A 23,141-nucleotide genomic window follows, 5' to 3' on the forward strand; every position below is an offset into this window, starting at 1 on the left:
ACGGCAGAGCCCAAGCCGCCAGGGGACAGCGCTGGGGCGAGGGTGTCCCGGCCAGCCCGGGGGTCCAGGAAACAGCCGAGAGGTGGCAGCAGCCCGGCCCTGACCGGCTGCGGCCCCGAGGACCACCTCTGCAGGAAGCTGTCAGGTGACACGTACCAGGTCAGAAGAGCAAACGCCCCTGGGAGTCTATTACAAAGACCTAAAGGCACCAGTGGGTTCAAGGAAGCTTCGGGAGCATCAGTAAAAAACCAGAAGCAAGGTGGCTTCCCATGGACCAGAGACAGGATGGCCCCACACACATCACACGTTGTTGATATGAATACTAAACAGCCAGGGGGTGGACGGAGTGGCCCCTGCCCCCTGCTGCCTGGTCAGGGGCGCTGTGCCCCCGCCCTGAGCTGCAGCAGAAGGTGCGGGACGGTGCTTGAGGAGACCCTGTTTTGAAAACAGCCACCTCCAACAGGTGTCCATGAAATGTCGTGGACATTTCAGCTTTATTGGATATTTTACAAATGCTGGGGAAAACACGGAATGCACACTGGAGTTTTACGGGGTGCTGGGGTAGGGGAGAGGCAGGCCGGGTAAGTGTGAAAGACTGGTCTGAAAAACAGGCATCACACTCATGCAAGTTGGCAGAGTTGTCTCTGTGTGTGCATTGTGCGGAAATAAAACACAAGGATCCTTGCCGTTCGAAGGTAAACAGACTCCGTGTGTGATGGGGTGCACACGATGCGTTTGTCAGTAATCGGGGTGCGGCTTCCCACACTCCGAGGGGCAGGAGCCCGGGCAGCGGGCCCAGGCCTGCCCTCCGCCTGCCCGGCCGTCTCCCTCCAGCAGGCTGGGGGCTCTAGGCGGGGTCCGGGCCAGGCAGAGATGCCCAACTCACCGTGACTTGCACTTTGCTGCAGCCCTTCGTTCCGGGAGACCAGCACAGAGGGAAGGTCGGGGTCGGGGGGACGGTCACCTTCGCAGCATCTTTGGGGAAGCTCCCTCTTGCTCCTTCCGCAGACTCCTCCAGGATGCAAGCCTGCAGCCTCTCGCGTCTCTGCAACTCAGAGGACTAGGGGTGGGCGGACCCCCAGTGCGGCTGGTGGGGGAGGGCACCCAGAGTCCGTGGTGTCACGGGAGGTGTGAGAAGTGGCCAGATAGGTTTTCCACACCTGCCTCCATCCCCAGGGTCCTTTTGCCCGAGCATCTCTGGTTCCCTGGGCAATCACGACAGGGAGGTTCCTGGCAGTCAGTACTGATTCGTGGCCCTCTTCTCTGCTGTTCAACACGAGGGAGACTCATGTATCAGTGAGGCCTCATGTAGAAAGCCCCCAACCCACGGTTCCCCAGGCTTGGAGCTCTTGCCTCGATGGGGCCCTGGCATGTGTGCACAGGGTGCCCCGGACGTGAGGGGACTGGGCCTTTTTGGGGCACAGAGCTGTGTGCACACTCACTCGCACTGCCCTTATGTAACCAGGGAGGTCAGGAGGAAGCCTCTGGCAACGGCCCTTTGGAAATTTGGAAAGTCCACGTGAGGCTGAGGGGATCAGTAGCCCCCACGCCCAGGGCAAACACATGGGTTCCTTCGGAAGGCTGGATCTGAGCCCCACCCAAGCCTCCACAGACGCATTCTTGCATTTCAGAAGAGAACAGAAGCAGACAGCCCAAGGCCCGGCCCCGAGCGGAGGGGAGGGGAGGGCCGAACTGCTACACCCACGGTTGAGTGCTGGTCCCTTCTTGTGACGCAAACTTCCTGGGCAAGGGCTCCCAGGGCCCGGTGGGCGGGGAGAAGGGCCTTAAATGTGTGCCCCCTAGGCTGATACCCATTCCGGGAGCTCCAGCCGCGAGGAGAGCCTGTGTCAAAGGTAATCCTCTCCCCATTCTTCTTTCCCCGCAGGTGGGACTGTGGAGAGGCAGCCTGACTAGAAGCAGGTCCACCTCCGTGGCTGGTCCTCCCATCCCGGGAGGCAAGCATCTTCTCCTGAGACTCCGGGGCTGGGTGCCCAGAGGGTCTGAAGCTCACCCTGGGCCTGGCAGCTCTGCCACCCCCAGCCCCAGGAGGTGGAGGCCCCAGGGATCCTCGGAGCAGGGGGACCGAGGGGACACGGTGGGTGAGAAGCCCTGATCACTGATTCACTCATGTGGAGGCAGCAGACCCCTGTAGCTAAAATCTAGATTGGCAGACAGAGACAGAAGCAGGTTCAAAACCTGACTTTGCTGCCTGCTAACTGTGAGACCAAAGACAGAGCACTGAATGTCTGCTGGCCTCGCTTTCTGCATCTGTAAAATGGACTGGTAACAGTTCCTTCTTCATGGGCACCCCTACAGAGCAAGGATTGTGAGGCTCAGAGGGGATGATGGAGGGGGACCCACCCCTGGGGACGTCGGGGGGCACAGGTGTGGCAGGCAGGACGCAGGGATGTGGAGGGGGACTGGTCCTGGGAGAGGAAGTCCAGCTGCTTCTGGGGTGTCAGGTGCGGCGTAAGATGCTCTGCAGCTCCATTAATCTTTGCAGTGACCGTGAAGTGATACTGTCAGTAACAGTGCCCACAGTGGAGGCTCTGAGCGCTGAGCTGACTGCCAGCCCTCCCGGTCCCACTCACACCTGGCTCCGCCCTCTGGGCCGCCTGGCCTCGGTGCCCCAGCCTCGCTTTGCTCACACAGGTGGGGGAGGGGAGCGGCACCTCCTGCGGGGCTGTGTGGCTGGGGTCACCGTCAGCAGTGGGCCAAGAGGTCCCAGAGGGCTCCCTCCCACTTCCCGTCAGACTTCAGGAGGGAGTCGCTGCAGCCCAGGCTTGGGGCGCCCTGGATGCCTGCAGGGCCCCTCCTCTCTGTACAGGACATCATCAAGGTGGGGGTGGCCGGGGGTCAGCACCGTGGAGAGGGGAGGCAATGGAAGAGATCAGAGACACCTGCTGGAATTCAGGCAGGATTATCTACACACACACACACACATATACACATGTGTATTAATGGCTGTTTCCATTTTGCAAAAAGTTATGTAAACCACATATATTCTTTGTGCACATATACCATATATTGTATATACCACATATACATATATTTACATACATAGTATCTATATGGTATGTTCAATTTTTTCGCAAAATGGAAATAACCTCACTGTGGTTTTTTCCTGACATCAGAGGTTATGCCTTGTCTGAAAGTGGGTGGAAATCTCTGGAGGACTGTGGGGATTTCTGGGGGAGAAGGGAGGAGGGACACTTACTTTTCCTGTGTCCCTCTTGTATCTTTTATATTTTCTACCAAAAGCATGTATAACATATTCAAAAAGTTAACTTTTTTTAAAATGCAAGCTTATTGCAGAGAAGCCAAGCACTCCACACCCACCAACGGTCACCAGGCTGCGGCCACCCCTCGGGTCTCCTGCGTGAGCGGACACACTGAACGCCTAGTGTGTCTCTTGTCCTGTAACCTGTCTTCTTTCTTATCCCTCGTGCCCAGGACACACCTGGCACAGAAAGAACTTGTAAAGGTGCTGAAACACCTGCCCCGTCTCTCTCCCAGCTACTGTCCGGTCGCCATCACCGTGCAGCTGACGCACTGAGATTGTTCCTGCTGCCGGCCCTTTAAGACGTTCCCAGCACCGCTGTTACACGCGAACTTGACCAACTTTCTTATTCATGAATGTTTAGGAACGCGTTAGTGTCCATAAGCTCTTGCAGGTGGGCCTACAACGGCACAGAGAAATACGCTTTAAAGGCTTTTGCTCGATGTGGCCAAAGGCCCTCAGCAGAGCCATCCCACTCTGCCAGCCTGCTTTCTTGTTTGGGCAGCAGGAATCCCCTCTGCACCTGCAGGCGGGAAGCTGAGGCTGTGAGTCACCCTGTGTCTCAGTTGTCACAGGCACACACTGGTTCAAAAACCAAGCCCAATTCTGTCTGGGAAGCAACCAGTGCTCGGGGGAGTGACGGCTTAGCCAGAAAGTGGGCACAGGTATTCATTCTGACGCCAGCTTTCCTTTATTTGGCATGGGTGTGGAGCACCACGGGGGCCTGGCGGGTGGCCTGGCTGGCTGTGCAGAGAGCCTGCAGTGCTTGCCTGCGAGCATCCCAGCTTTGCAGGTGGAGGTGGGAAGGGCCGCTGAGTGACGCCGGGGCCTGCCCCGGCACGCTGCCAGGAGCCCACCATCAGGGGCTGTAGACATACTTAGGGCGTCTGTTGTCTGCTCGGGGGTGTCCCGGCGGCTGGAGTCCGGACAACAGGGTTAGGGAGCTGAGAAGGCAAAACAATGCCGTTGCTCGGTGCTCCTGGAGACATCTTCCTCTTCCTATGAAATCGTCACCGCGGAGAGCACTGAGGGTGGGTGCTGCCCGCGGGCCCCCAGGTCTCAGGGGCCGGTGGGCAGCGTGCATCCTCCTCCCCGCTCCAACGAGCTCTCTGTCCCCAGGCACCATGAGCATCAGCGAGGTCGTGCAGCGGGCCAGAGCCGCCTTCAACTCGGGCAAGGCTCGCCCGCTGCAGTTCCGCATCCAGCAGCTGGAGGGGCTGCGGCGCATGATCCGCGAGCGCGAGAAGGACCTCGTGGGCGCGCTGACCGCCGACCTCCACAAGGTATGGTGAGGGCGCGCGGGGCATCTGTTGCGCGCCTGGGGCTCCGCGCGGCGCTCTTTACCTAGAACCCCTTAGTCCCCCACACACTGCGCACCTCGGGACCCTTCTGTGGAGGGGAAAGCGCAGCCACTGAGCTGGGCGCACTGGCCTCTCCTTGTGCCGCGTGGCGCCCTAGCGCAGAGCCCTCGACCCCTTTCCGCGGTCCGCATCCGCGCTCCTGGGTTCACTCTCTCCTCCGCTCAGCCCCGAGCAGGGGGCCACGGCTTCAGCCATCTCCTGCCAACATGACATCCTGAGCTTCTGGTCCCCCTTCTTCAGCCCCCCACACAGCTACCAGGTCCTCCACACCAGGGAACAGCTGGTGCTGCTCTGCAGGGTGTCCCCCCTCCCTCCACATCCATCCCGCTCCCGCTCCCGCTCCCGGAGCAAAATGTGACCCTTCCAAATTCTCAGCCCCTTCCCCTCACTGCCCCCAAGTCGCCTGGAACAGCGTTCGCCCTTCTGTCTGGCCTGGGAGAGGAACAGAGGGGCTGGAGCCCACCCCCTACTGTTTCCTGGCACTTTGCTGTTTTTTTTTGTTTGTTTGTTTCTGGTTTTTAAATCTCTCAAGATTTCTCATCTTAAAACAGAAAGGCAAGAAACCCCACTGTTGACCTCACAACTTTTGTCTTCCTCTTTGCAGCCAAAGTTCACGGAAGAGCTGCTTATTCCATTGTCTGCACCTCTCTCCCTGCACCCCCACCCCGGCTCACTGGCTTCCTCCCCGCCGCTGCCCGGGCCCTCCCACTTCTTGCCGAGGGTCTCCTGCGTTTTCTTCTGACTCTCTTTGCTGGCCTCTTTCCTGTACCCACTTCTTCAGGGTGGTCCTCTTAGGGATCTTTCCTGGGTTCAAGTCTCATTTTAATCTATAAGCCTTCCCAGACATCCTCTGTTCCCCTCACTCACTAATGACCCTCACATCACTGCCTGGGTCTGAGACCTGCTCTGGCACCTTGAACTCGACATACCCAACCTGCCTGGGCATCCAGCACTGGTAGAAAGGGGCCACTGCAGACCCACCCCCCAAAGGTTCATCCTCAGCTCTTCCCCCCAAGTACCTTCCCTGGCCCAGCCCCCTGGACTAGGGAGCCCAAGGTGAACGGCTCTGTCCAGTGTGCCCTCCCAGAGCGCTGACGATCTTTGCAGTACAGATCATGCTCCTATTTCACAGATCGGGTGACCGAGGGTTGGAAGCTCATTCAGGGTCACAAAGCTAGGAAGCAGCGAGCCAGGATCCACCGCCAGCCCTGGTGACTCTGCTCGGAGCCCTGGCTGCGCGTCCCTCACTGGGGGCCAGCAAGTCACAGGGAACCCTCTTGCCCTAGAACGAGTGGAACGCCTACTACGAGGAGATTGTGTACGTCCTGGAGGAGATTGACTATGTGATCCAGAAGCTCCCTGAGTGGGCTGCAGACGAGCCCGTGGAGAAGACGCCCCAGACCCAGCAGGATGAGCCCTACATCCACTCGGAGCCCCTGGGCGTGGTGCTTGTTATCGGCGCCTGGAACTACCCCTTCAGCCTCACCATCCAGCCCATGGTGGGCGCCATTGCTGCAGGTACCGTGGGCGCTGTTCCGGAGCAGGGAGCACGAGGGATCACCGTGCCCCACTGCAGGCTGGGGGTCAGGGGCTCAGGCCTGGGAGAAGACAGGGCCTGGGGTCAGGTTTAGGGGGTCTGTCTTTCACAGCAGGCTGCAAGGACCGAAGTGTTTAGCCAGGTGCCTGAGGCCCAGCCGAGCTCACATGTCCACGCAGCCTGCCTGTGTGTCTAGGGCTGGGTTGCTCTCAGCTAAGATGTAGCAGGGCTTCCTTACCAGGCGGGGCAGCTCTGCGCTCCCACCAGCCCCGAGCTCTTCCTCCGCCCCGTCTTCTCCCCTCTTCCCCGCCCATCTCAGCAACGGTGGCTCTTCTGTCCACCCCTCCAAGGACATGGGAGATGGAGGGAGGCCCCAGGCTTGGTCACTGGGCGGGCAGAGCACTGGGGTGTCCTCTGGAGGAGCCCTGACCCTGTGTGCTTGGCAGGGAACGCGGTGCTCATCAAGCCCTCGGAGCTGAGTGAGAACACGGCGAGCCTGCTGGCCGCCGTCATCCCGCAGTACCTGGACAAGGTGAGATGCGGTGCAGGGCACAGGGAGAGCCGGCTGGGGCCAGGTGAGAAGCAGTGGATTCTTGCAGCCAGGGATGAGGACAGCAGGCCTCTCCTGTTGGTGTGAACGCAGCCCCCAGGCCAGCAGAGGGGGTCCACTGGGTGGCAGCTGTCCGGGTGGTGGGGAGGAGGGGCCATGGCCCTCTCTGAGCCTCACTTCTGTCCTCGCGTGGAAGGATCTGTACGCGGTCATCTGCGGGGGCATCCCCGAGACCACAGAGGTGCTCAAGGAGAGGTTCGACCACATCCTGTGCACCGGGAGCACTGCGGTGGGGAAGATCGTCATGGTGGCCGCGGCCAAGCACCTGACCCCTGTCACGCTGGGGCTCGGGGGGAAGAACCCCTGCTACGTGGACAAGGACTGTGACCTGGACATTGCCTGCAGGTGAGGGGGCTCAGCCCGTCTGCAGCAAGTGGCTGTGCAGGCTGCCTCCCAGCCCGGGGGACCGCGGCTCACGAGTGACTGACATCTCCTGCCCTCGGGGCACTGCAGTCCTGGGCAGGCCCTGGGGAGGGGGGCCCACATTCACAAAGGGGCACAGGAGAGGCTTCCTGCAGGGAAACGGTCTAGCCAGGCTCTGTCCACTTTCTTTTCTGCAGGGTTTTTTTTTTGGTGGGGGGGGGTAAGGGAATAAGTTTCATTTCTTTATGTTTTTAACAGAGGGCCTGGGGATTGAACCCAGGACCTCACGCATGCTAAGCATGCGCTCTGCCGCTGAGCTGTACCCTCCCCCACTTTCTGTACGCCTTCACATCCCACGTGCGTACGTGGCCTTCTAGGGGGCGAGGACCCCCGAGCACAGTGACACTCGGTGGTACAGGGCTCAAGGGTGCGAAAAGAAGGGTACGAAGGCCGCTTGTGTCCAGGGTTGTGGTCTGCTCAGCACCGAGTCAAGAAACCAGTGGGCGCTCAGGGGACCCCTGCTCCCGGGGGAAAGCTCAGCCCCGGTGTCTCCAGCGCCGGCCCCTTATGCCTTGACCCTGGGCTAACCGAGCGCTTCCCAGGCGTCTCCCGGAGTGCAGCCTCATCTGGGCTCTCCACAGACGCATCGCCTGGGGGAAATTCATGAACAGCGGCCAGACCTGCGTGGGCCCCGACTACATCCTCTGTGACCCCTCCATCCAGAACCAAATCGTGGAGAAGCTCAAAAAGTCCCTGAAAGTAAGTGTTGGCCCCTGGGCTGAATGAGGCTGTAGGGCAGTGAGGTGGGTGCGGACTTCAGAAAATACTGGATTTTTTTTTTTCTGATTGTAAAAGTAATCCACCCTCACTGTGGATAATTGGGAAAAGATTAAAAATCAGAAAGAAGAGAAAAAGCTCCATCCAGAACCCCACCACCTAAAGACGGTCGCAGCTAACTTGCTGTGCCCCCCGTTTGCCCTCTTGTTTGTCCCGTACACAGCGTCCAGATGGTCGCGCGCGTGTTCCTTTCAGACAAGGCTGTCTCGCAGCCTCCATGTGCCCGGAGGTGGAGGGGTGCCCAGACGTGTGGCGACCCCCACGGGTCTCGCTGTCGCTGTGACGCTGTCCGCCGCTCGGCCGGGCGGTGCCCGCGGGCGCCCCAGGGTCGGCAGGTGGGGGTCGCGGGGCTGCCTCGCAGCCTTGGCCATGACGAGGGGCCCCGTCCGTACCTGGAGCCCGTGTCTCTCCTCCGCAGGAGTTCTATGGGGAGGACGCCAAGAAGTCCCGCGACTACGGGAGAATCATTAACTGCCAGCACTTCCAGAGGATCATGGGCCTGATGGAGGGCCAGAAGGTCGCCCACGGAGGCGCCGGGGATGCGGCCACGCGGTACATAGGTGCGTGCGCTGGCCCTCGGGGGCCGCCCGGCTCCCCATGAGCTGGTGGCAGAGTGAGTACGGGGGCTTGATGAGCAGACAGGCCCTGTGGTGGCTGTGAAGCACCTTCACCGTGGCCGCTGGGTTGGCCCCGGGCTCCTGGTGGGCGGGGTCTGGGAAGCCCCTCCCCAGCCTGGAAGCCCCTCTCCCCAGCAGGCCCATAGAGGGGCTTCTCTTCCGCCACACCCCTGCAGCATCCGCAGGGGATGAAGCGGCGGAGACCACGGGAGCCCAGGGGTGCCGGGCTGGAGGAGCCCCAGCCTGGGCTTGGGGGTCAGCAGACGGGGCCCGCTTGGCCCCCAGTTTGCCAGGAGGCTGAAGAGCTCCATGCAGCAGGGCTCGGGGTCTGGCGGGGCGAGTGCCTGCCCCTGAAGTGTGGACCCTGGGCTCCCCTCATGATCTGCCAAGATGGAGCCCAGGCGAGAGGGCCTCATGCCTGCCCCTGGCTGCGCTGTGAAGGAGCTGGAGGAGAAAGCAGATGCCTGGACGTGCCAGCGGGTGGGGTCTCGGGGCTGGCTGACCCGGTTCTTCCCGCCTCAGCCCCCACCATCCTCATGGATGTGGACCCGCAGTCCCAGGTGATGCAGGAGGAGGTCTTCGGGCCCATAATGCCCATCGTGTGTGTGCGCGGCCTGGAGGAGGCCATCCAGTTCATCAACCAGCGCGAGAAGGCCCTGGCCCTCTACGTGTTCTCCCTGAACGACAAGGTGGGCCCGGTGGCCCCTCCAGGGGCCTGAGGCAAACAGGACTGCACTGGGGTGGGGCCTGCTGCTGTGGCCGTTTCCCACAAAGTTCTTGATTCTCAGGGGGAGCAGAACACCCAGACTGGGGCTCAGGGGAGCAGACGGAGGCCAGGGCTCTGCGGTCCTTGAGGACCCAGGATGCCCCAGGCAGGGTGGGGAGGGGCTGGGCTGTCCTGGGGCCGGAGACTGAGGTGGGCCACGGGCCGTTGCAGGTGATTAAGAAGATGATCGCAGAGACATCCAGTGGTGGGGTGACAGCCAACGACATCATGGTCCACAGCACCGTGCACTCTCTGCCCTACGGGGGCGTGGGTGAGTCTGGGGCTGAGCTCACTACCTGCTGCCCCCAGCAGGTGCCCCGACCCCTGGGCCGGGAATTGAGGAGGGGCCAGAGCAGCCTTGGGCCTCAGACTCCCCCACCCTCTCCCGACTGGCACGTCCCTCATCCACATGTAACTTTGAGACCCCAGAGGGTTCCCTAAGCTCACCTGGGGCATGGGGCCTGCTTCACGGAGGCCGTGAGAGAGGCCAGAGGGCAGAGGTCACGAGCCATCTAGTGGCAGAGCTGGGACAAAACTTCCTCTGTCATTCCGGGCATGGCTGCCCCGGCAGACACCCCTGGGATTGGAGAAGGGGTGCAGGGTGTTGCCAGGCAGGTCTGGGGTCTCGAGGCCCCCGGGCCTGAGCCGGCTCCTCCCGCAGGGAGCAGTGGCATGGGGTCCTACCGCGGATGGGAGAGCTTCAAGACCTTCTCCCACCGCCGCTCCTGCCTGGTGAGGCCTCTGCTGAACGAGGAGTCCCTCAAAGCCAGATACCCACCGAGCCCGGCCAAGGTGAGAGGCGGGCTGGGGCTCCTGGGAGCTGCCGGGCCCGCAGGGCAAAGGCCTCACTGCCCCTCGTGTCCCCTCGCAGATGCCCCGTCACTGAAACTCTGCCGTGGCCTTGCCGAACTGCACCCTCGCCCGCACACCAGCCCTCGAATGCTCGCTCCTGGGTACCCCCTCCTTGCTCTGTGTGCATCAGTGCAGCCCCTGCTCCCATGGCTGGGGCCTAGCCTCCCGGAGCCCCACCCCTGAGCTAGACATAGAGACCAATAAAAGCTTCCAAGCAGCAAAGGAATGTGTGTGTCTTCTGCAGCCCTGCACCCCACTCCCCTCCGCTCCTAGCCCTCTGTCCCCCAAACCGCGCCCCCTATCAGCGGACCAGCAGTAAAGATCTCCCCGAAGGCTCACTTAGCCTCCAGAGCCCCTAGGCTTGGGGACATCAGCTCCATTCGGGAGGGTGCTCGCGGGAGACTTCACTGTGAGAGCACGGCCAGCCCCCAGGCTGCCGGCCCAGGCGCGCCAGCCCCGGCCTCAGGACCCTCCCCGCCCCCCCCATGTCGCTTCCCCCAGCCCCACCTGCTCCAGACCTTCATCCCCATGACCGCCCCTCCTCCATCCTCAGTCCCTTCTGTGCTGGACCGGTCCTAGTCTATCTCACATCTTACTTAACCCCATCCCCCAGAGCCAAAGGGCAGCCCCCAAAGCCCTTAAGCTGTTAACCTGTGCTTCCTCCCCTCTAGGAGGGGGAGGGGAGGGGGCCAGGTCGAGAGTGAAAGGTTCTGTGTCACAGGATGTCCACCATGTGCCCGTTACTTATTTTGCAAATATCCAACGAATTGGATAAAATCAAAATCTTCTAAAGACCTGCCACCTCTGCCTCATTTCCCTCCCTCCCTCCCAGCGAGAGACCACTCCTCCTCTCCTCGCCCTCTGGGTGAGCCCCATTGCTGGACCCGCTTTCGTCTGGGTGCAGACCCTGTGTGGGCGGGCCCATCTCGGCGTCAGCCACCCCTCCTTCCAGCACCACCCCTCATCTCTGGGCTCCTGGGACCCCAAGCTTCCGTTCCTCTGCATCCCCAGTTCCTTCTCCTCCCAGTGGAAGCCTCTGTGGCCCCATCCCTGAGCTCCTGACTCACGCATTTGTTAGGGGGCAGAGAAGCCCCCTAAAAGGGGGAGAACCCCAAAGAGTGGGTTCTTGTCTTCTGGCCGTGAAGGAATTCACAGCAGAGACAAAGAGGCAGAGTGAAAGCTGCTTTCCTGAACAAAAAAAGGAAAAAAGGGAAAGACGCTTGAGAGGGGCAGATGTGAGCCCAGGCGGCCTGATGTAAGAACTCTCTCTCTGGGGCCCCCCGGCCAGCGGGGTCCTTTCATCTGTCTCCGCTGGTGCGCCTTGTCCTCTTTCCACTGGCTACCTTTTTCCCACTTGCTTTCCAGTTTGTTCTGCTCCGTGGACCCATCACTCTGCAAAAACAAGATCGTGCAACCAGGGACCCTGAACTATGTGGTCCTTCCTCCAGGGTGGCTTTTTCCGTCACTTGAGCTGAAGTGTCCCCTGAGGCCAACTAGACGTGAATTTCAAACAGGTTCATTTTCAAACTTTTAAAGAAATCTCTAGGCGACAGGTCCCTGCCTCCTTGACGTCCAACTGCTGACTTGACACATGAACTCGGCCTCTCCACAGAAACTGAACGCAGCCCAAAGCAGAACCCCTGATTTTCCCCTCGAAGCGATCCCTTTCCAAGGTGGCTTCACCCTCCGGAGACTCGCTCACCAAAACCAGGAGGCATCCTCGACTCCCCTCTTTCCTTCAGCAAGCCCCCCTGGGAGGGCCTGTAGCTGCCACCACCCCCGTGTCCAGATCCGCCTTGTCCCCATCCCTGCCCTGGTCGAAGCACCAGCAAGTACACTCTTCCCTGAACACCCAGACGACATTCCTAAAACAAAACGCAGACACCCCACTTCAAGGACAAGTGATTAAAAGCAAGAGGCTCCACCCCACCCACCCACCCACCCCGTTGGAAATAAAGGGGTCCCCTCCCCTCCCTTTTTTTAAAAAATTTTTTTAGAGGGGGAGGTAATTAGATTTATTTATGTATTTATTTATTTACTTATTTAGTGGAGGGACTGGGGATGGAACCCAGGACCTCGTGCACACTAGGCACATGCCCTGTCACTGAGCTACACCCTCTCCTCTCCCCTCCCTTTTTTAAAGCAGCTACTTTAGAAAACGTGTCACTGCGTGCTCTGTGTCCGTCTTCTTTGGTACGTGGGTGAGTCTTTCTAGAGGCCAGGCAAGGCTTCCCCAGCTTTACGCGCTCAGAATCCTCCCCAGGGACCCTGGGGGCCAGCCGTGAGGGGCGCCCCCCTCTCCGTGGGGAGGGGGCTGCCGTGCCTGGTCCCAGGTGCAGGACCACCTCCCGGACTGACAGTAGAAGTTTGTTTCATCTCTAGATCAAGCCCCTTAGCTGCCGCAGGTGGCTGAGTCCCAGGTCGGGTGAGAACGGGCTGTGCGTGGCGGACTCACCCGTGCAGCGGCGCCGGCGGCCCATTTAGGACCCTGCCCTGCCTTCTCCCCGCCCGCCGCCCACGCCAGACTCCCGGTCCGCACACGTGGCCCCTGCGAGCCGTGCCCTTCCTTGGGGCTGGGGCCCTCTGTCTCCCAGTGTCTCCCGGGCCGGCTCCTCCTGTGGCGCCCCTCAGCTCTGACCTCCCCCTCATCGCCTGCCCTGCTCTGCTGCCTCCCACGGCTGCTGGCTTCCGTCTTCACCTCGCTGATTTGTCTCTCCGTCTGCCCCAGTCTCCCAGGGGGACACGAGCCCTGACCTTGTCTGTTGTAGCCACTGTGTCCGCTGGGCACGTAGTAGGTGCTCAACTACTGCTTCAGGGGATGTAAGTAAATGGCCTCCTTGTTGGTGCTGTGTTGGGCCAGATCCCCCTCTTCCTGCCATGGTCTCGCCTGGAGTTACCCGCTTCTGGGTGACTGCGAGCTCACCTGAGCCGGCGGCGGCGGGGCAGCCCGGTGTCCACCCGCAGCACCACAAAGACGGCGTCCCGCTCCAGCGCCGCCCCTGCGCCCCCGCGGCGGAGCCGCCGCCCGGCCAGACAGACATGCCAGGAGGGAGGGAGCCTTGGCTGGACCCAGCCCTCTCTCCTCCACGCACCCCTCAACAGCCCTGTGCGCCCGTTTACAGACGAGGAGACTGAGGCTCGGGGCGCACCGCCGCCCGGAATCGCCGTGCCGGCCACAGGCGTCCCTGGAACCTCTGCTCCTTCCCAACACCGCAGAGGTGTTGCCTGCCCGACTTTTTTTTTCCTTTGGTTTGAGAAAGTGGGGGCAGGTGGCCCCTCTTTTGAATCCTGCAGGCTTCTTTTTTTTTTCTTCAGTTGAAGTATAACTGATTTGTAACATTGTGTTAATTCCTGGTGTGACATTTTGAGTGTCTCCTCAAAACCCTTGCCTGAGGGCATGTTGAGAGGGCAGAAATACTCAGCTTGAAGAGGAGATGGTTTCCAGAGACCTGACTGGTGTTGGTCCAGGAGGAAGATTAGCGCCTATGCGAAAAATCTCCCAAATCACCACTGTCTGTCTCCCTCCTCCTTTCCTCCCCATTTAGTACCATTATTACAACACTTAACAACATAACCTGATTTATTCATGAGGTCCCAAACGTGGCCTGTTCTGGACTAATCCTATTTCCAAACTAGCTTGAAACTCAAAAGAAAACAATGGAAAAAGAAAACAAAACCCTTGGTCTCGCCCCAACAAAAAATATTTGCACAACTGATTCAAACTTTCCAAACATAAACATTGCTATTGTCCCAAACGAGCAAGGGCAGGTGCTGTTCCGGACGTCTCGTCTCGTCACAGTCCCCATCACGCTGGGCGGAGGCACAGTCTGCGCCTGTGACTTCTGACTCACGGCCCAGGAGCCAAACCTTAGCAATCAGCTTTGGTTCCATTGTTTGCTTTCTCGCCTGTTTAGATTCTCAGACGAAAAACGAGCAGTCTGTTGTGGTCACGGTCTCTTCTTTCGTTGTTGTTATAAAACAAGGGAAGGTTTCTTCCACTCATGCGTTCATTCAACAAATATTTATCAAATGGACTGTCCCGCGTGCTGGGGGCAGTGGTGGAAGAAACAGATAAGGTCTGTGCTTTCAAGGAGCTGCATTCGGGGTGAGGGGACAGCTCAGGGGCAGAGCGCGTGCTTAGCGTGCATGAGGTCCTGGGTTCAACCTCCTCGTTCCTCCATTAAAAAGCAAGAGCCAGAAGGAGCCGCGTTTGATTGGGGTGTCTCAGGAGAGACTGGGTGGCGCTACAGTAACACGCTAGTCTCGGGGCATCTGCAGTTCACGTGACGGGGGCTCTGTCAGCCCCCGACTAACGAAGCCCCCATCATCTCAGGCGTGGTGGTCCCCTGAAGCAGGGGAGGAGGATGCAGAGGGGCGCACACAGGTCACCACCAGTCACATCCCGTGGTCCACACCCACTCTCGCCTCCCTGCCCAGCAGGAAGATGAGGAACATCGTTCCTGGACAGGCACTGTCTGCCACGTGGATGGAGAGACAATAAACACATGAATAAGCAGACGAGGAAAGTCCCTGGCAAAGGGGTGCCACACAGAAGACGGGGACCCTGCCGGCATTCAGAGAGGACCAGGTGAGGAGCTGGCTGAGGGAAGGTAGGTCCGGCTCCCCTTGTCACCGGCCCCTGAGAGCTACCCTGGGCATGCAGTGACTTCCGTCCCTCCTCCCCGCTTCCCACCCGCCTCCCTCCCCGCAGCATCTCAGACTCTGTACCCCACCACTCGGATGCCACTCAAGGTTGAGCAGCGGGGAAATGCACCGTCTCCCACTCCAGAGGGAGGGCGGGTGCTGGGGTGGGCTGTCCCCAGCTCTGCCTCTTCCGGGGCCAGTGTTACCCTCCGGCCAACATCAGGACGGCCCTTTCTGACTCTCCCATTTCCCAGCACGTCTCTGGAGTCACCTTGCCTGGCCTGGACCGACCACATGGACGTTGGTGAGGGTACAGGTGTCTTGTTGCCTGTACAAAGTCCAACACCTCCCCTTATGTCGCACATATATTTGCCTCCAGGGACAGTCACTTTGTCCCCAGCTCAGAGACAAACCTCAAATAGTCTAAACCAGTAGTTCCTCAGCCCTGACAGCGTGCTGGAACAGTGCAACAATTTTAGGAACTTCTGAAAAAATACTAGTGCCGAGGACCCTCGGTTTTAAAAACAAATGTTTGACAGACTTTATTTCTTAGAGCAGTTTTACTTTATTAATTTTTTATTATTGGGGTTTTTTTTTTTTGCTATTTTAATTGAAGTATAGTTGATTCACAAAGTTGTGTTAGTTTTAGGTGTACAGCATAGTGTGAACGAAAAATACTGCAAACCACATCAGTAAACAAGGAATGCTGAAGCCATCATGTCATCAGCGGCTGCCCCACCCCCCAGTGAAGACCAGCCTGCAGCCCGGCCTCTGCAGCCACTCACAGTGGTGCACCCTGAGGGGACTCAGAACAAGAAAGGGCAGGACACTGGCCCTAGACAGCGAGGCGCTTGTCAAAGGAATGAATTCACTGAGCCCAAATGTTGGCTCCCTCCCGTACACAGAAAAGCGCTAAATTCTTTAACTTGAGATGCCTGGTTTTCTTTAGTTAACAAGTAACCTTTTATTGTTCCAATTCCCTGGTCTTTGTTGTAAAGCTCCTGTATATCCTAGCTCCTCCCCTGCCTCTTCGGAGCAGTCCCTCAGAGCCATCTGGGAGGCTGGCATCCTGGGCTCGAAGGGGTTCGAGTCCCCAGAAACGTCCATCAAATAAACCGTAACTCAGCTTTTAGGCTGTGCATTTATTTCAGCTGACAACAGAGATTCACATACATACACATATATATTCTTTTCCATTGTGTGTTATTACAAGCTATTGAATATAGTTCCCTGTGCTGTACAGTAGGACCCTGTTGTTTATTTTGTATATAGTAGCTGGTATTTGCTAATTCCAAACTCCTAATTTACCCCTCCCGACATGCTTCCCCTACCCCAGCCTTTCCCATTTGGTAACCCTAAGCTTGTTTTCTGTGTCTGTGAGTCTGTTTCTGTTTTGTAAATAAGTGCAATTCTTTTAGATTCCACATGCAAGAGATATATGATATTGATGTCTCTCAGGCCCCCAGGCTCCGTGCTCTGAGCCCACAGGAGAGACGGAGGGGGCATCTGGAGACAGGAGGAGGCCCTGCCGCTGGACCCATGCCTCCCGTCTCCCCCGGGCCTCATGAGCCAGGTCAGAACAGAAAACGGACACCACTGCAGGTATTTTCAATAGAAAGAGATTCAGCTGTGGGAACGAGGTCTCTACAGAAACACGGGAGGGGCCGGAGCTGCAGGCTCTGGGAGGGGCTTCCAGGAAGGGCTGCCGGGACACAGGAGAGCGACCCACCCGGAGAGTTAGCGTTCTGCCTGGGGAATCACCTCTGGAACTCACTGCCGCCATCACTGCTCTTGACCCCAACCGAAGTGGTGACTGGACACGTGATGGTTGGTGGAGAAAACCCCACGCGTCCATGCCCTGGCTTTGCAACCCAAGCAGCCAGCCTTGCACAAGGGCATCTAAAGGAGGGAAATGAACTCTCACCTAGAGGCCCGGCTGCAGAGACGTCTGGGAAAGGCAGGTTTCAGCAACATAGAAAGCAGCTAGCGGGAAGAGGGAATGGGGGGGGTCTGTGCCACACTCCAAAGTGGCTTCCTGATCCCCAAGTGATCGAACCTCGACGCTTACCTCCCAGGGTTACTGTGAGGAGTCAGCGAGGTGGCAGGTTGAGTTGCCGTGCCCTCCCAGGGCCAGTCAGCGTCGGCGCTGCTTCTGAGACCTCCTCCCGCCCAGTCCGTGGTTCTCCAGCCCTGCTCTGAAATGGGCTCCGGTGGCCACTCGCTTGGTGGAGAATTTGCTTGAGAAAGTCTAGAACGCATGGCCTAGAGAGGCTGGCCCAGCCACAACCACAGACGACCAAGGCCCTGGTTTAGCGCCAGGCGCCCTGCGCACGCTGCCCTCCAGGCTCCCGCTGGCCGCTCGTCATGCCAGCAACTGTTGACTTTCCATCAAGGGGTATTACATAAGCTGCACAGTTAATTTGTTTATAAGAAAATTGGAAAGTACAAGGTGGATGTGGCCTGAGCTGCTCAATTTCTTAAAGGCAGCAGAGATGGTTTGTGCAGGGGAGGCGACCACAGGCCAGGCCGCTGCCTGGGCTCTGGCCCAGGCCTAGCAGGAAGTTCTCTGCCAGGTACTCAGGGGCCTGACGGTTCCCTCCAGGCGTCTGTCAACTCTTCCGACTGGCTGCAGCCTTTTAGCAAAGCAGGAGGAGAGGGAGGCATGGCCGGCTGGGTGGGAGGAGGACAGGGCTCAGGGAGGAGGTGTTCTCAGCCCTCTGGCTGGACACAAACTTCCAAGTCGAGAGGTGGGGAGAAAGCTCACACCCTTGGCTCCCTCATGTGACAGTGATGCCACACAGGTGCCAAGCTTCCCCGGGGGCGGCCTTGCCATCCTGGGAGCGCTGCCCAGGCCTGGTTCCAGGGCACGGCATGCACGCACCGTCTGTCCTCTGAGCCAGGGCCGGCCGTGAGCTCACAAGTCCTCGTGTGACCTTCTGGGAAAGACATGTTCATGCTGGGAGCTGTCTGGCTTGAAAGACAACAGCTCTCTTTTGCCCAAAGCTTATCTTCCTGGGAGGCATTGACAGGGCTGGGGACTGGTAGGCACGGGCGTAACAGGGTCTCTGTCTCGTGAGGAGGGAGGGAGATTAGAGAAGACTCACGCGAGGTAGGTGCCCAGCAGGAGAGGGTTGCAACCCTGAGCTCTTTCTCAGAGAACAGGCCAACAGGGGCCAGACAGACACATGACAGTTTTCTTCCTATTTCTGCTCCAGACAAGGGCTTAGTGTGACATGGGTTGGAAAGGCAGCAGCAGAGCACACAGGCTGTTTCTCCTCTGCCCCTGCCTCGGCAGACATTGCGAGCTGATCGCTTTTGCCGAACTGTCTGAGGTTCACCACTAGCAGAGCTGGCAGGCTGGAGAAAAGCTCTTCGCCATCCCAGGGGGAGCAGAAGGAACGCATACTTGGGACGTGACATAGACCTGGCCTCCTGCTCTGGCCCTGCTGTTTGCTTGGGCAAGCTCTGTATTCTCTGAGCTTGGGTCTGTCTCTTGGTGACTGGCTGATTTCACCTAACATGATGTTCTCAGTGTTCACACTGTTCACATGTCATGTGGCATCTGTCAGGGTTTCCTTCCTTTTCAAGGATGAGTAACTGTCCATTGTATGCATAGACCACACTGTTTATCCATCCATCGCTGGATGGACACTTCAGTTGCCTCCACCTTTTGGCTGTTACAGGTTGCCCTTGGATTTTGACTTCCTCACCTCGAGGCATTTACAGTCTTGAGTTTTGGTTTGCTGACAGAGGCATCCTTGTTTAATTAATTTAACGCTCCCTCGAGCAATCAGTGGGGTTCAGCAAACCACCTCATAAAAGAGGTGCAGGTATGGAGAGTAGGGGGTGTCCTCGTCTGTCCCAGGCAGGCTGTGACCTGATGGGTCAGGAAGGGCCTTGCTAGGTGGTCTGGGAGCGTCCCTGGCCCTTCCTGAGAGGTCTGCCTTCCTAGCAAGACCCGTGTGGAGGGCAGTTGAGGCTGGGGTTTGCTCAGCGGGGTCACTGTGAAGACAGAGGCTGGAGGTGGGAGAGGACTGCAGGCTTCCTGGCTGGCTCTCCATAGTCAGGGGCACAGGGTTGCCGGGAGCAGCCCTTCACTTAGGTCATCTCAAGTAAATCACGGGGGTGGAAGGAGCAGCCAGGCCACAGAGTGACCAGACGTGGAAAGACACTGGAAAAAACAAGTGAATGAATGGATGAACGATACTGTGTCCCCCTCTCTCAGGGGGCGCAGCGTCTCCCATCTCTGCCCCTCTCGTCTCTGCTCCCACATCGCTGCGCCGCTGCCCCGGGCCCCTTGCGCCTCCGGTGTGGGAGCCCCTCCAGCTTGGCGGGGGCCTGGAGCCCGGCTGAGTCTGCGCAGACCTGCCGTGTCGGCCCCGCCTTCTCCCTCACCCCCGTCTCCACGCCCCTCGAAGTCCCGGGGAAGAATCTGATTGGCCCAGCCTGGTGAGGCGGCCAATAAACGCAGCGGCGGCGGCGTAGAGGCAGTCACGTGGCCGGCGCCGTGGGCGGGGCCTGCGGGTCTTCCCGCCGGGTCTTCCCGCCGGGTCTTCCCGCCGGGTCTTCCCGCCGGGTGGTTGCGGGGCGCGGGCTCCGCCGGGCGGGGTAGCCTCAGTGCTGCCCCTGCCGGACACCTGACTGGCTTGTGGCTTCCCCAGAGGGGTGCACAGACCTCGGTAGTCCGCGCTCGAGGCTGGTCTGAATTAAGGCTCGTTTTAAAATCAAGGCGGTTAATCCCACGTGGGCCGCCTGCAGCCCAGGCTCGGCTTCCTGTTTGTGCGCCCAGATGGGCCCTGCTCCGGCCCCCGGGGCCGTGCGCTGGCTCGGCCTGCCTTGACCTCAGAAACACCCTTGTCTTGGGCCAGCCGCTCCCTGCCTGCTGGCGACAGTGGCTCGAGCCTTGGGGTTCGCGCTGGGGAGGGCTCCTTGTGGCCGGGTGCCAAGCCCTCCCCGTACGGCACCTGTGGGGGCTGGACAGAGCCCGTCCGTCTGTCAAGGCTGAGGAGTCCCGGAAGGCGCCCCCAGCACGTAAGCAGCTGCCTTCTAGCCATGCATTCCTCCAGGATAAGCCTTCCTGAGTGCTGGGTTCTCCCGGCTCACCATGTGCTTTCCAAACCTTCCATCGAGAGGGGGCTGCTGAGGTGGGGGGGCAGGCAGTATCAGGTCACTGAGCCCTGACAGCTCTGGCAGCTTCTGGAAGGGCCTAATCAGGAGCAACTAGTGTCAGCAGGGAGAAGGAACAGTAGGCGGACTCAGGAGGCCCCTGCCACATGGCACAGGCCTAGGACTTAGAACTGAACTTGGTGCCACCAAACCCCTTCATCTTTGTGGAGAAAACTAACTGAGGTCGGCTAGGGCAGCAGTGTGCTTGGGAAGGTGGGTAGAGGTGTCCAGGTCAGTGGTTCTCAGCCCCAGCCTCACTTGGGAATATTACCTGGGCAGGTCTAAAGTAATGCTCGGCAGAAGAGTTCCCTGGTGCTAAAAGTCAATTCCCTAGTCACTCTTAATGGGGGATAGTGACTGAAGAAGTCACCAGGGGTCTCAGAGGAGTCTAGTAAAATTCAGTTTCGTGAGCTGGCTGCTTGTAACTCAGGTGCATTTAATTTATGATAGTTCGTGGAGCTGCACACCCATGATATGTGTGCTTGTCTGTGTGAGTGTTATATTTCAGTAAGAAGTTAAAGAAAAAAGGAAAAGAAATAGCTGCCAGGGCCTTAAGTCAGAACATCTGGGGTGGGGCCTGAGTAGTGGTATTTTTTTGAAAAAGTTTTCCCAAGTGATTCTGAAGTACAGTGAAAGGTTAGAATTGCCAGTTTAACTCTAAATTGGGTGATCCCTTCCCCTGGAGATGGGTCTCAGCGTGGGTGTTTATGCTATTAGAGGAAGCTGATTGGGAAACTTCTGGGAAAGTTATCTTGCTCCCCACAGGGGTCTGAGACAGATATATGAATATGGGTGTCATTATAGGATTGGGGGATCCGGGGGATGAGGTGCTCGGAGCTGCTGCAGCCATTTGGTAGTCATGAAGGCAAGGCCAGGGAGCACAGATGAACTGACTGACGGGAGTTCAGGCACTGTTGAGCTGCTAAGTTCCCATCATTGCAAACACCTAGGGAATACTGAAAAAATGCAGGTGACCAGGCCAGATCCTGGAAATTTAAAAACATCTTCCCAGATGATTTGAATGTGCAGTCTGCTTTACTGAGATGAAACTGTCCGTGAGACAACTGTCTTACAGAGGAGGAAGTTTGGGGTGATGGGGAGCAGACTGCCCCCTGCTTCCCCAGGAACAGAAAACACGTAGCAGGGGTTACCTTCCACAGAGTAGAGACAAACAGACCAGAGAGTACTCGTGACAGATTGGTAGCCATCAGCCGATGACAATTCCCAGCAAGATGAATGTGGTATCTTGGGGAGACTAATCTGGAAATTGGGGTGCAGAGGAGGCAAAGAGATTTGAGCATGGGAATCTCAAGTTCAGCCAGAAGAGGACCACTCACATCCTCTTATGTCCATCTCCCAGCTATAGCGTGGTAACTGGGGGTGGCCCTGGGGAACCCCGCATGGGCAGGGCTCTCGATGAGGTTTCCCGTGCCCACACAGACCGTCCAGGAGGAGTGACCTGTGCTGAGAATCCCCGCCAGGTGGAGGGCCGGCCACAGCCACATGCCCCCGAGATGGCCACTCAGTTGGGAGTCTGTATTTTCTAAGCTCAGTGCCTCACCTTTATTGACGTTCAGGTCCAGGGATCAGCAGGGTAGCTCTTTCTAAAAATTTTAAGTGTAGTATAGTAAGTTTACAATGTGTCAATTTCTGGTGTAGAACATGTTTCAGTCATACATATACATACATATATTTGTTTTCATGTTCTTTTTCACTATAGGTTACTATGAGATATTGAATATAGTTCCCTGTGCTGTAGAGAAGAAACTTGTTTATCTATTTTATATATAGTAGTGAGTATCTGCAACTCTCCAACTCCCAATTTATCCCTTCTCACCCCTTCTCTCCCCTGGTAACCGTAAATATGTTTTCTATGTCTGTGAGTCTGTTTTTCTTTTGCAAATAACTTCATTTATGTCTTTTTTTTTCTTTTCAATTCCACATGTAATTGATATCATATGGTATTTTTCTTTCTCTTTCTGGCTTACTTCACTTGGAATGATGATCTCCAGGTCCATCCATGTTGTTGCAAATGGTGTTATTTTATTCTTTTTTATGGCTGAGTAGTATTCCATGTGTATAAAACACCACATCTTCTTTATCCAATCCTCTGTTGGACACGTTAGCTCTTTTGTTTCTCTTAAGTTGTACTTTCTTGCAACTTGCAACCTTTACCCCCGAGAACTGGGACAAGGCTGCAGAAGATTTTGCCCCGAAGCTAAGGAATGCATCTGTCTTGTGATGTCAGAATCCCTAAGTTCCACCTGGAATGCTCACGTGGAAGGGCACCATAGAAGCCCTGCTCCTGGCCTGTGGCCCAGCCATGCACGGAGCCAGTGCTCAGAAAGGCTGTCTGTTCTCAACCCAAGGCCGCAGAGGCGGCGGAGTGTTGTCTTTCCTAGAATGTCATGTGGTTGGAGTCACATAGTACGTAGTCTTTTCAGATTGGCTTCTTTCATGTCATCATATTCATTTAAAGTTCCTACATGTCTTTTCATGGCTTGTTAATCCGTGTCTTTTTGGCACTGAATGGTATTCATTTTCATCCTTGTAAACTCCTCCCTGGCTGGATGTGCATCCCTGTCTTTTGGGCTTTGGGAGCCCTTACACTTGGCAGGTCCCTCGAGAGGGACTCGGGTCACTGCTGAGGCTTGGCTGGCTGGCTTTGTCATCCCCATCTTGATGTCCTGCCAGGACCCAGCCCAGGTATTTCTGTGGAGGAGGGTGCAGTGCCCAGTGAAGTCTTGCTAGAGGAGGAAAGCAGGGAGGGGTGAGGGGTGGAGGTGTGAGGTGTCAGGTGGAGGCAGAGAGGGAAGCTGCCTCCAAAGTCTAGGAGCCAGGGATGGGAGGTGGGGTGGCCTCAGGCATGTTGCAGGTCGTGGTCCTGCCCTGCTGTCCTTTGCCCTGAAGATGTATGTGGAGCTGAGAGACCAAGCCAGAGTGCCCCCCTCCCCAGTGGAGAGCTGGGTGTTGGGCAGTCACGGGGCAGGGAGGAGGGGGCAGAGAGAGAGGGACATCGGCCCCCTGGCTGGGGGGGTGCAGGGCTCAGGGCAGCCAAAGGGCAAATGCAGTGGCTTCGGGCCTGGTAAAGTGTAACCAAGCGAAGAA

General features: G+C 57.9%; 1 protein-coding gene across 6 annotated transcripts; it reads left to right on the forward strand.

Moving 5' to 3' along the window:
• Nucleotides 1-1,748: 1,748 nt before the first annotated feature.
• On the forward strand, nt 1,749-10,437 carry ALDH3A1 (aldehyde dehydrogenase 3 family member A1). Of its 6 annotated transcripts, none has more exons than XM_072938483.1 (11): nt 1,749-1,853; nt 4,400-4,563; nt 5,928-6,159; nt 6,625-6,710; nt 6,925-7,133; nt 7,793-7,910; nt 8,407-8,548; nt 9,128-9,294; nt 9,543-9,642; nt 10,033-10,163; nt 10,243-10,437. In XM_072938483.1, the coding sequence occupies exons 2-11, from the start codon at nt 4,405-4,407 to the stop codon at nt 10,255-10,257; spliced, it is 1,359 nt and encodes a 452-aa protein (XP_072794584.1). In that variant the 5' UTR covers nt 1,749-1,853; nt 4,400-4,404; the 3' UTR covers nt 10,258-10,437. The 6 variants fall into 6 exon arrangements, with proteins under 6 accessions (XP_072794584.1, XP_015103112.2, XP_072794587.1 ...); XM_015247626.3 differs by lacking the exon at nt 1,749-1,853 and adding an exon at nt 2,041-2,095; XM_072938486.1 differs by lacking the exon at nt 1,749-1,853 and adding an exon at nt 3,302-3,650.
• Nucleotides 10,438-23,141: the final 12,704 nt, after the last annotated feature.

Source organism: Vicugna pacos, chromosome 16 (genome assembly GCF_048564905.1).
Source record: "Vicugna pacos chromosome 16, VicPac4, whole genome shotgun sequence".
NCBI classification, from domain to species: Eukaryota; Metazoa; Chordata; class Mammalia; order Artiodactyla; family Camelidae; genus Vicugna; species Vicugna pacos.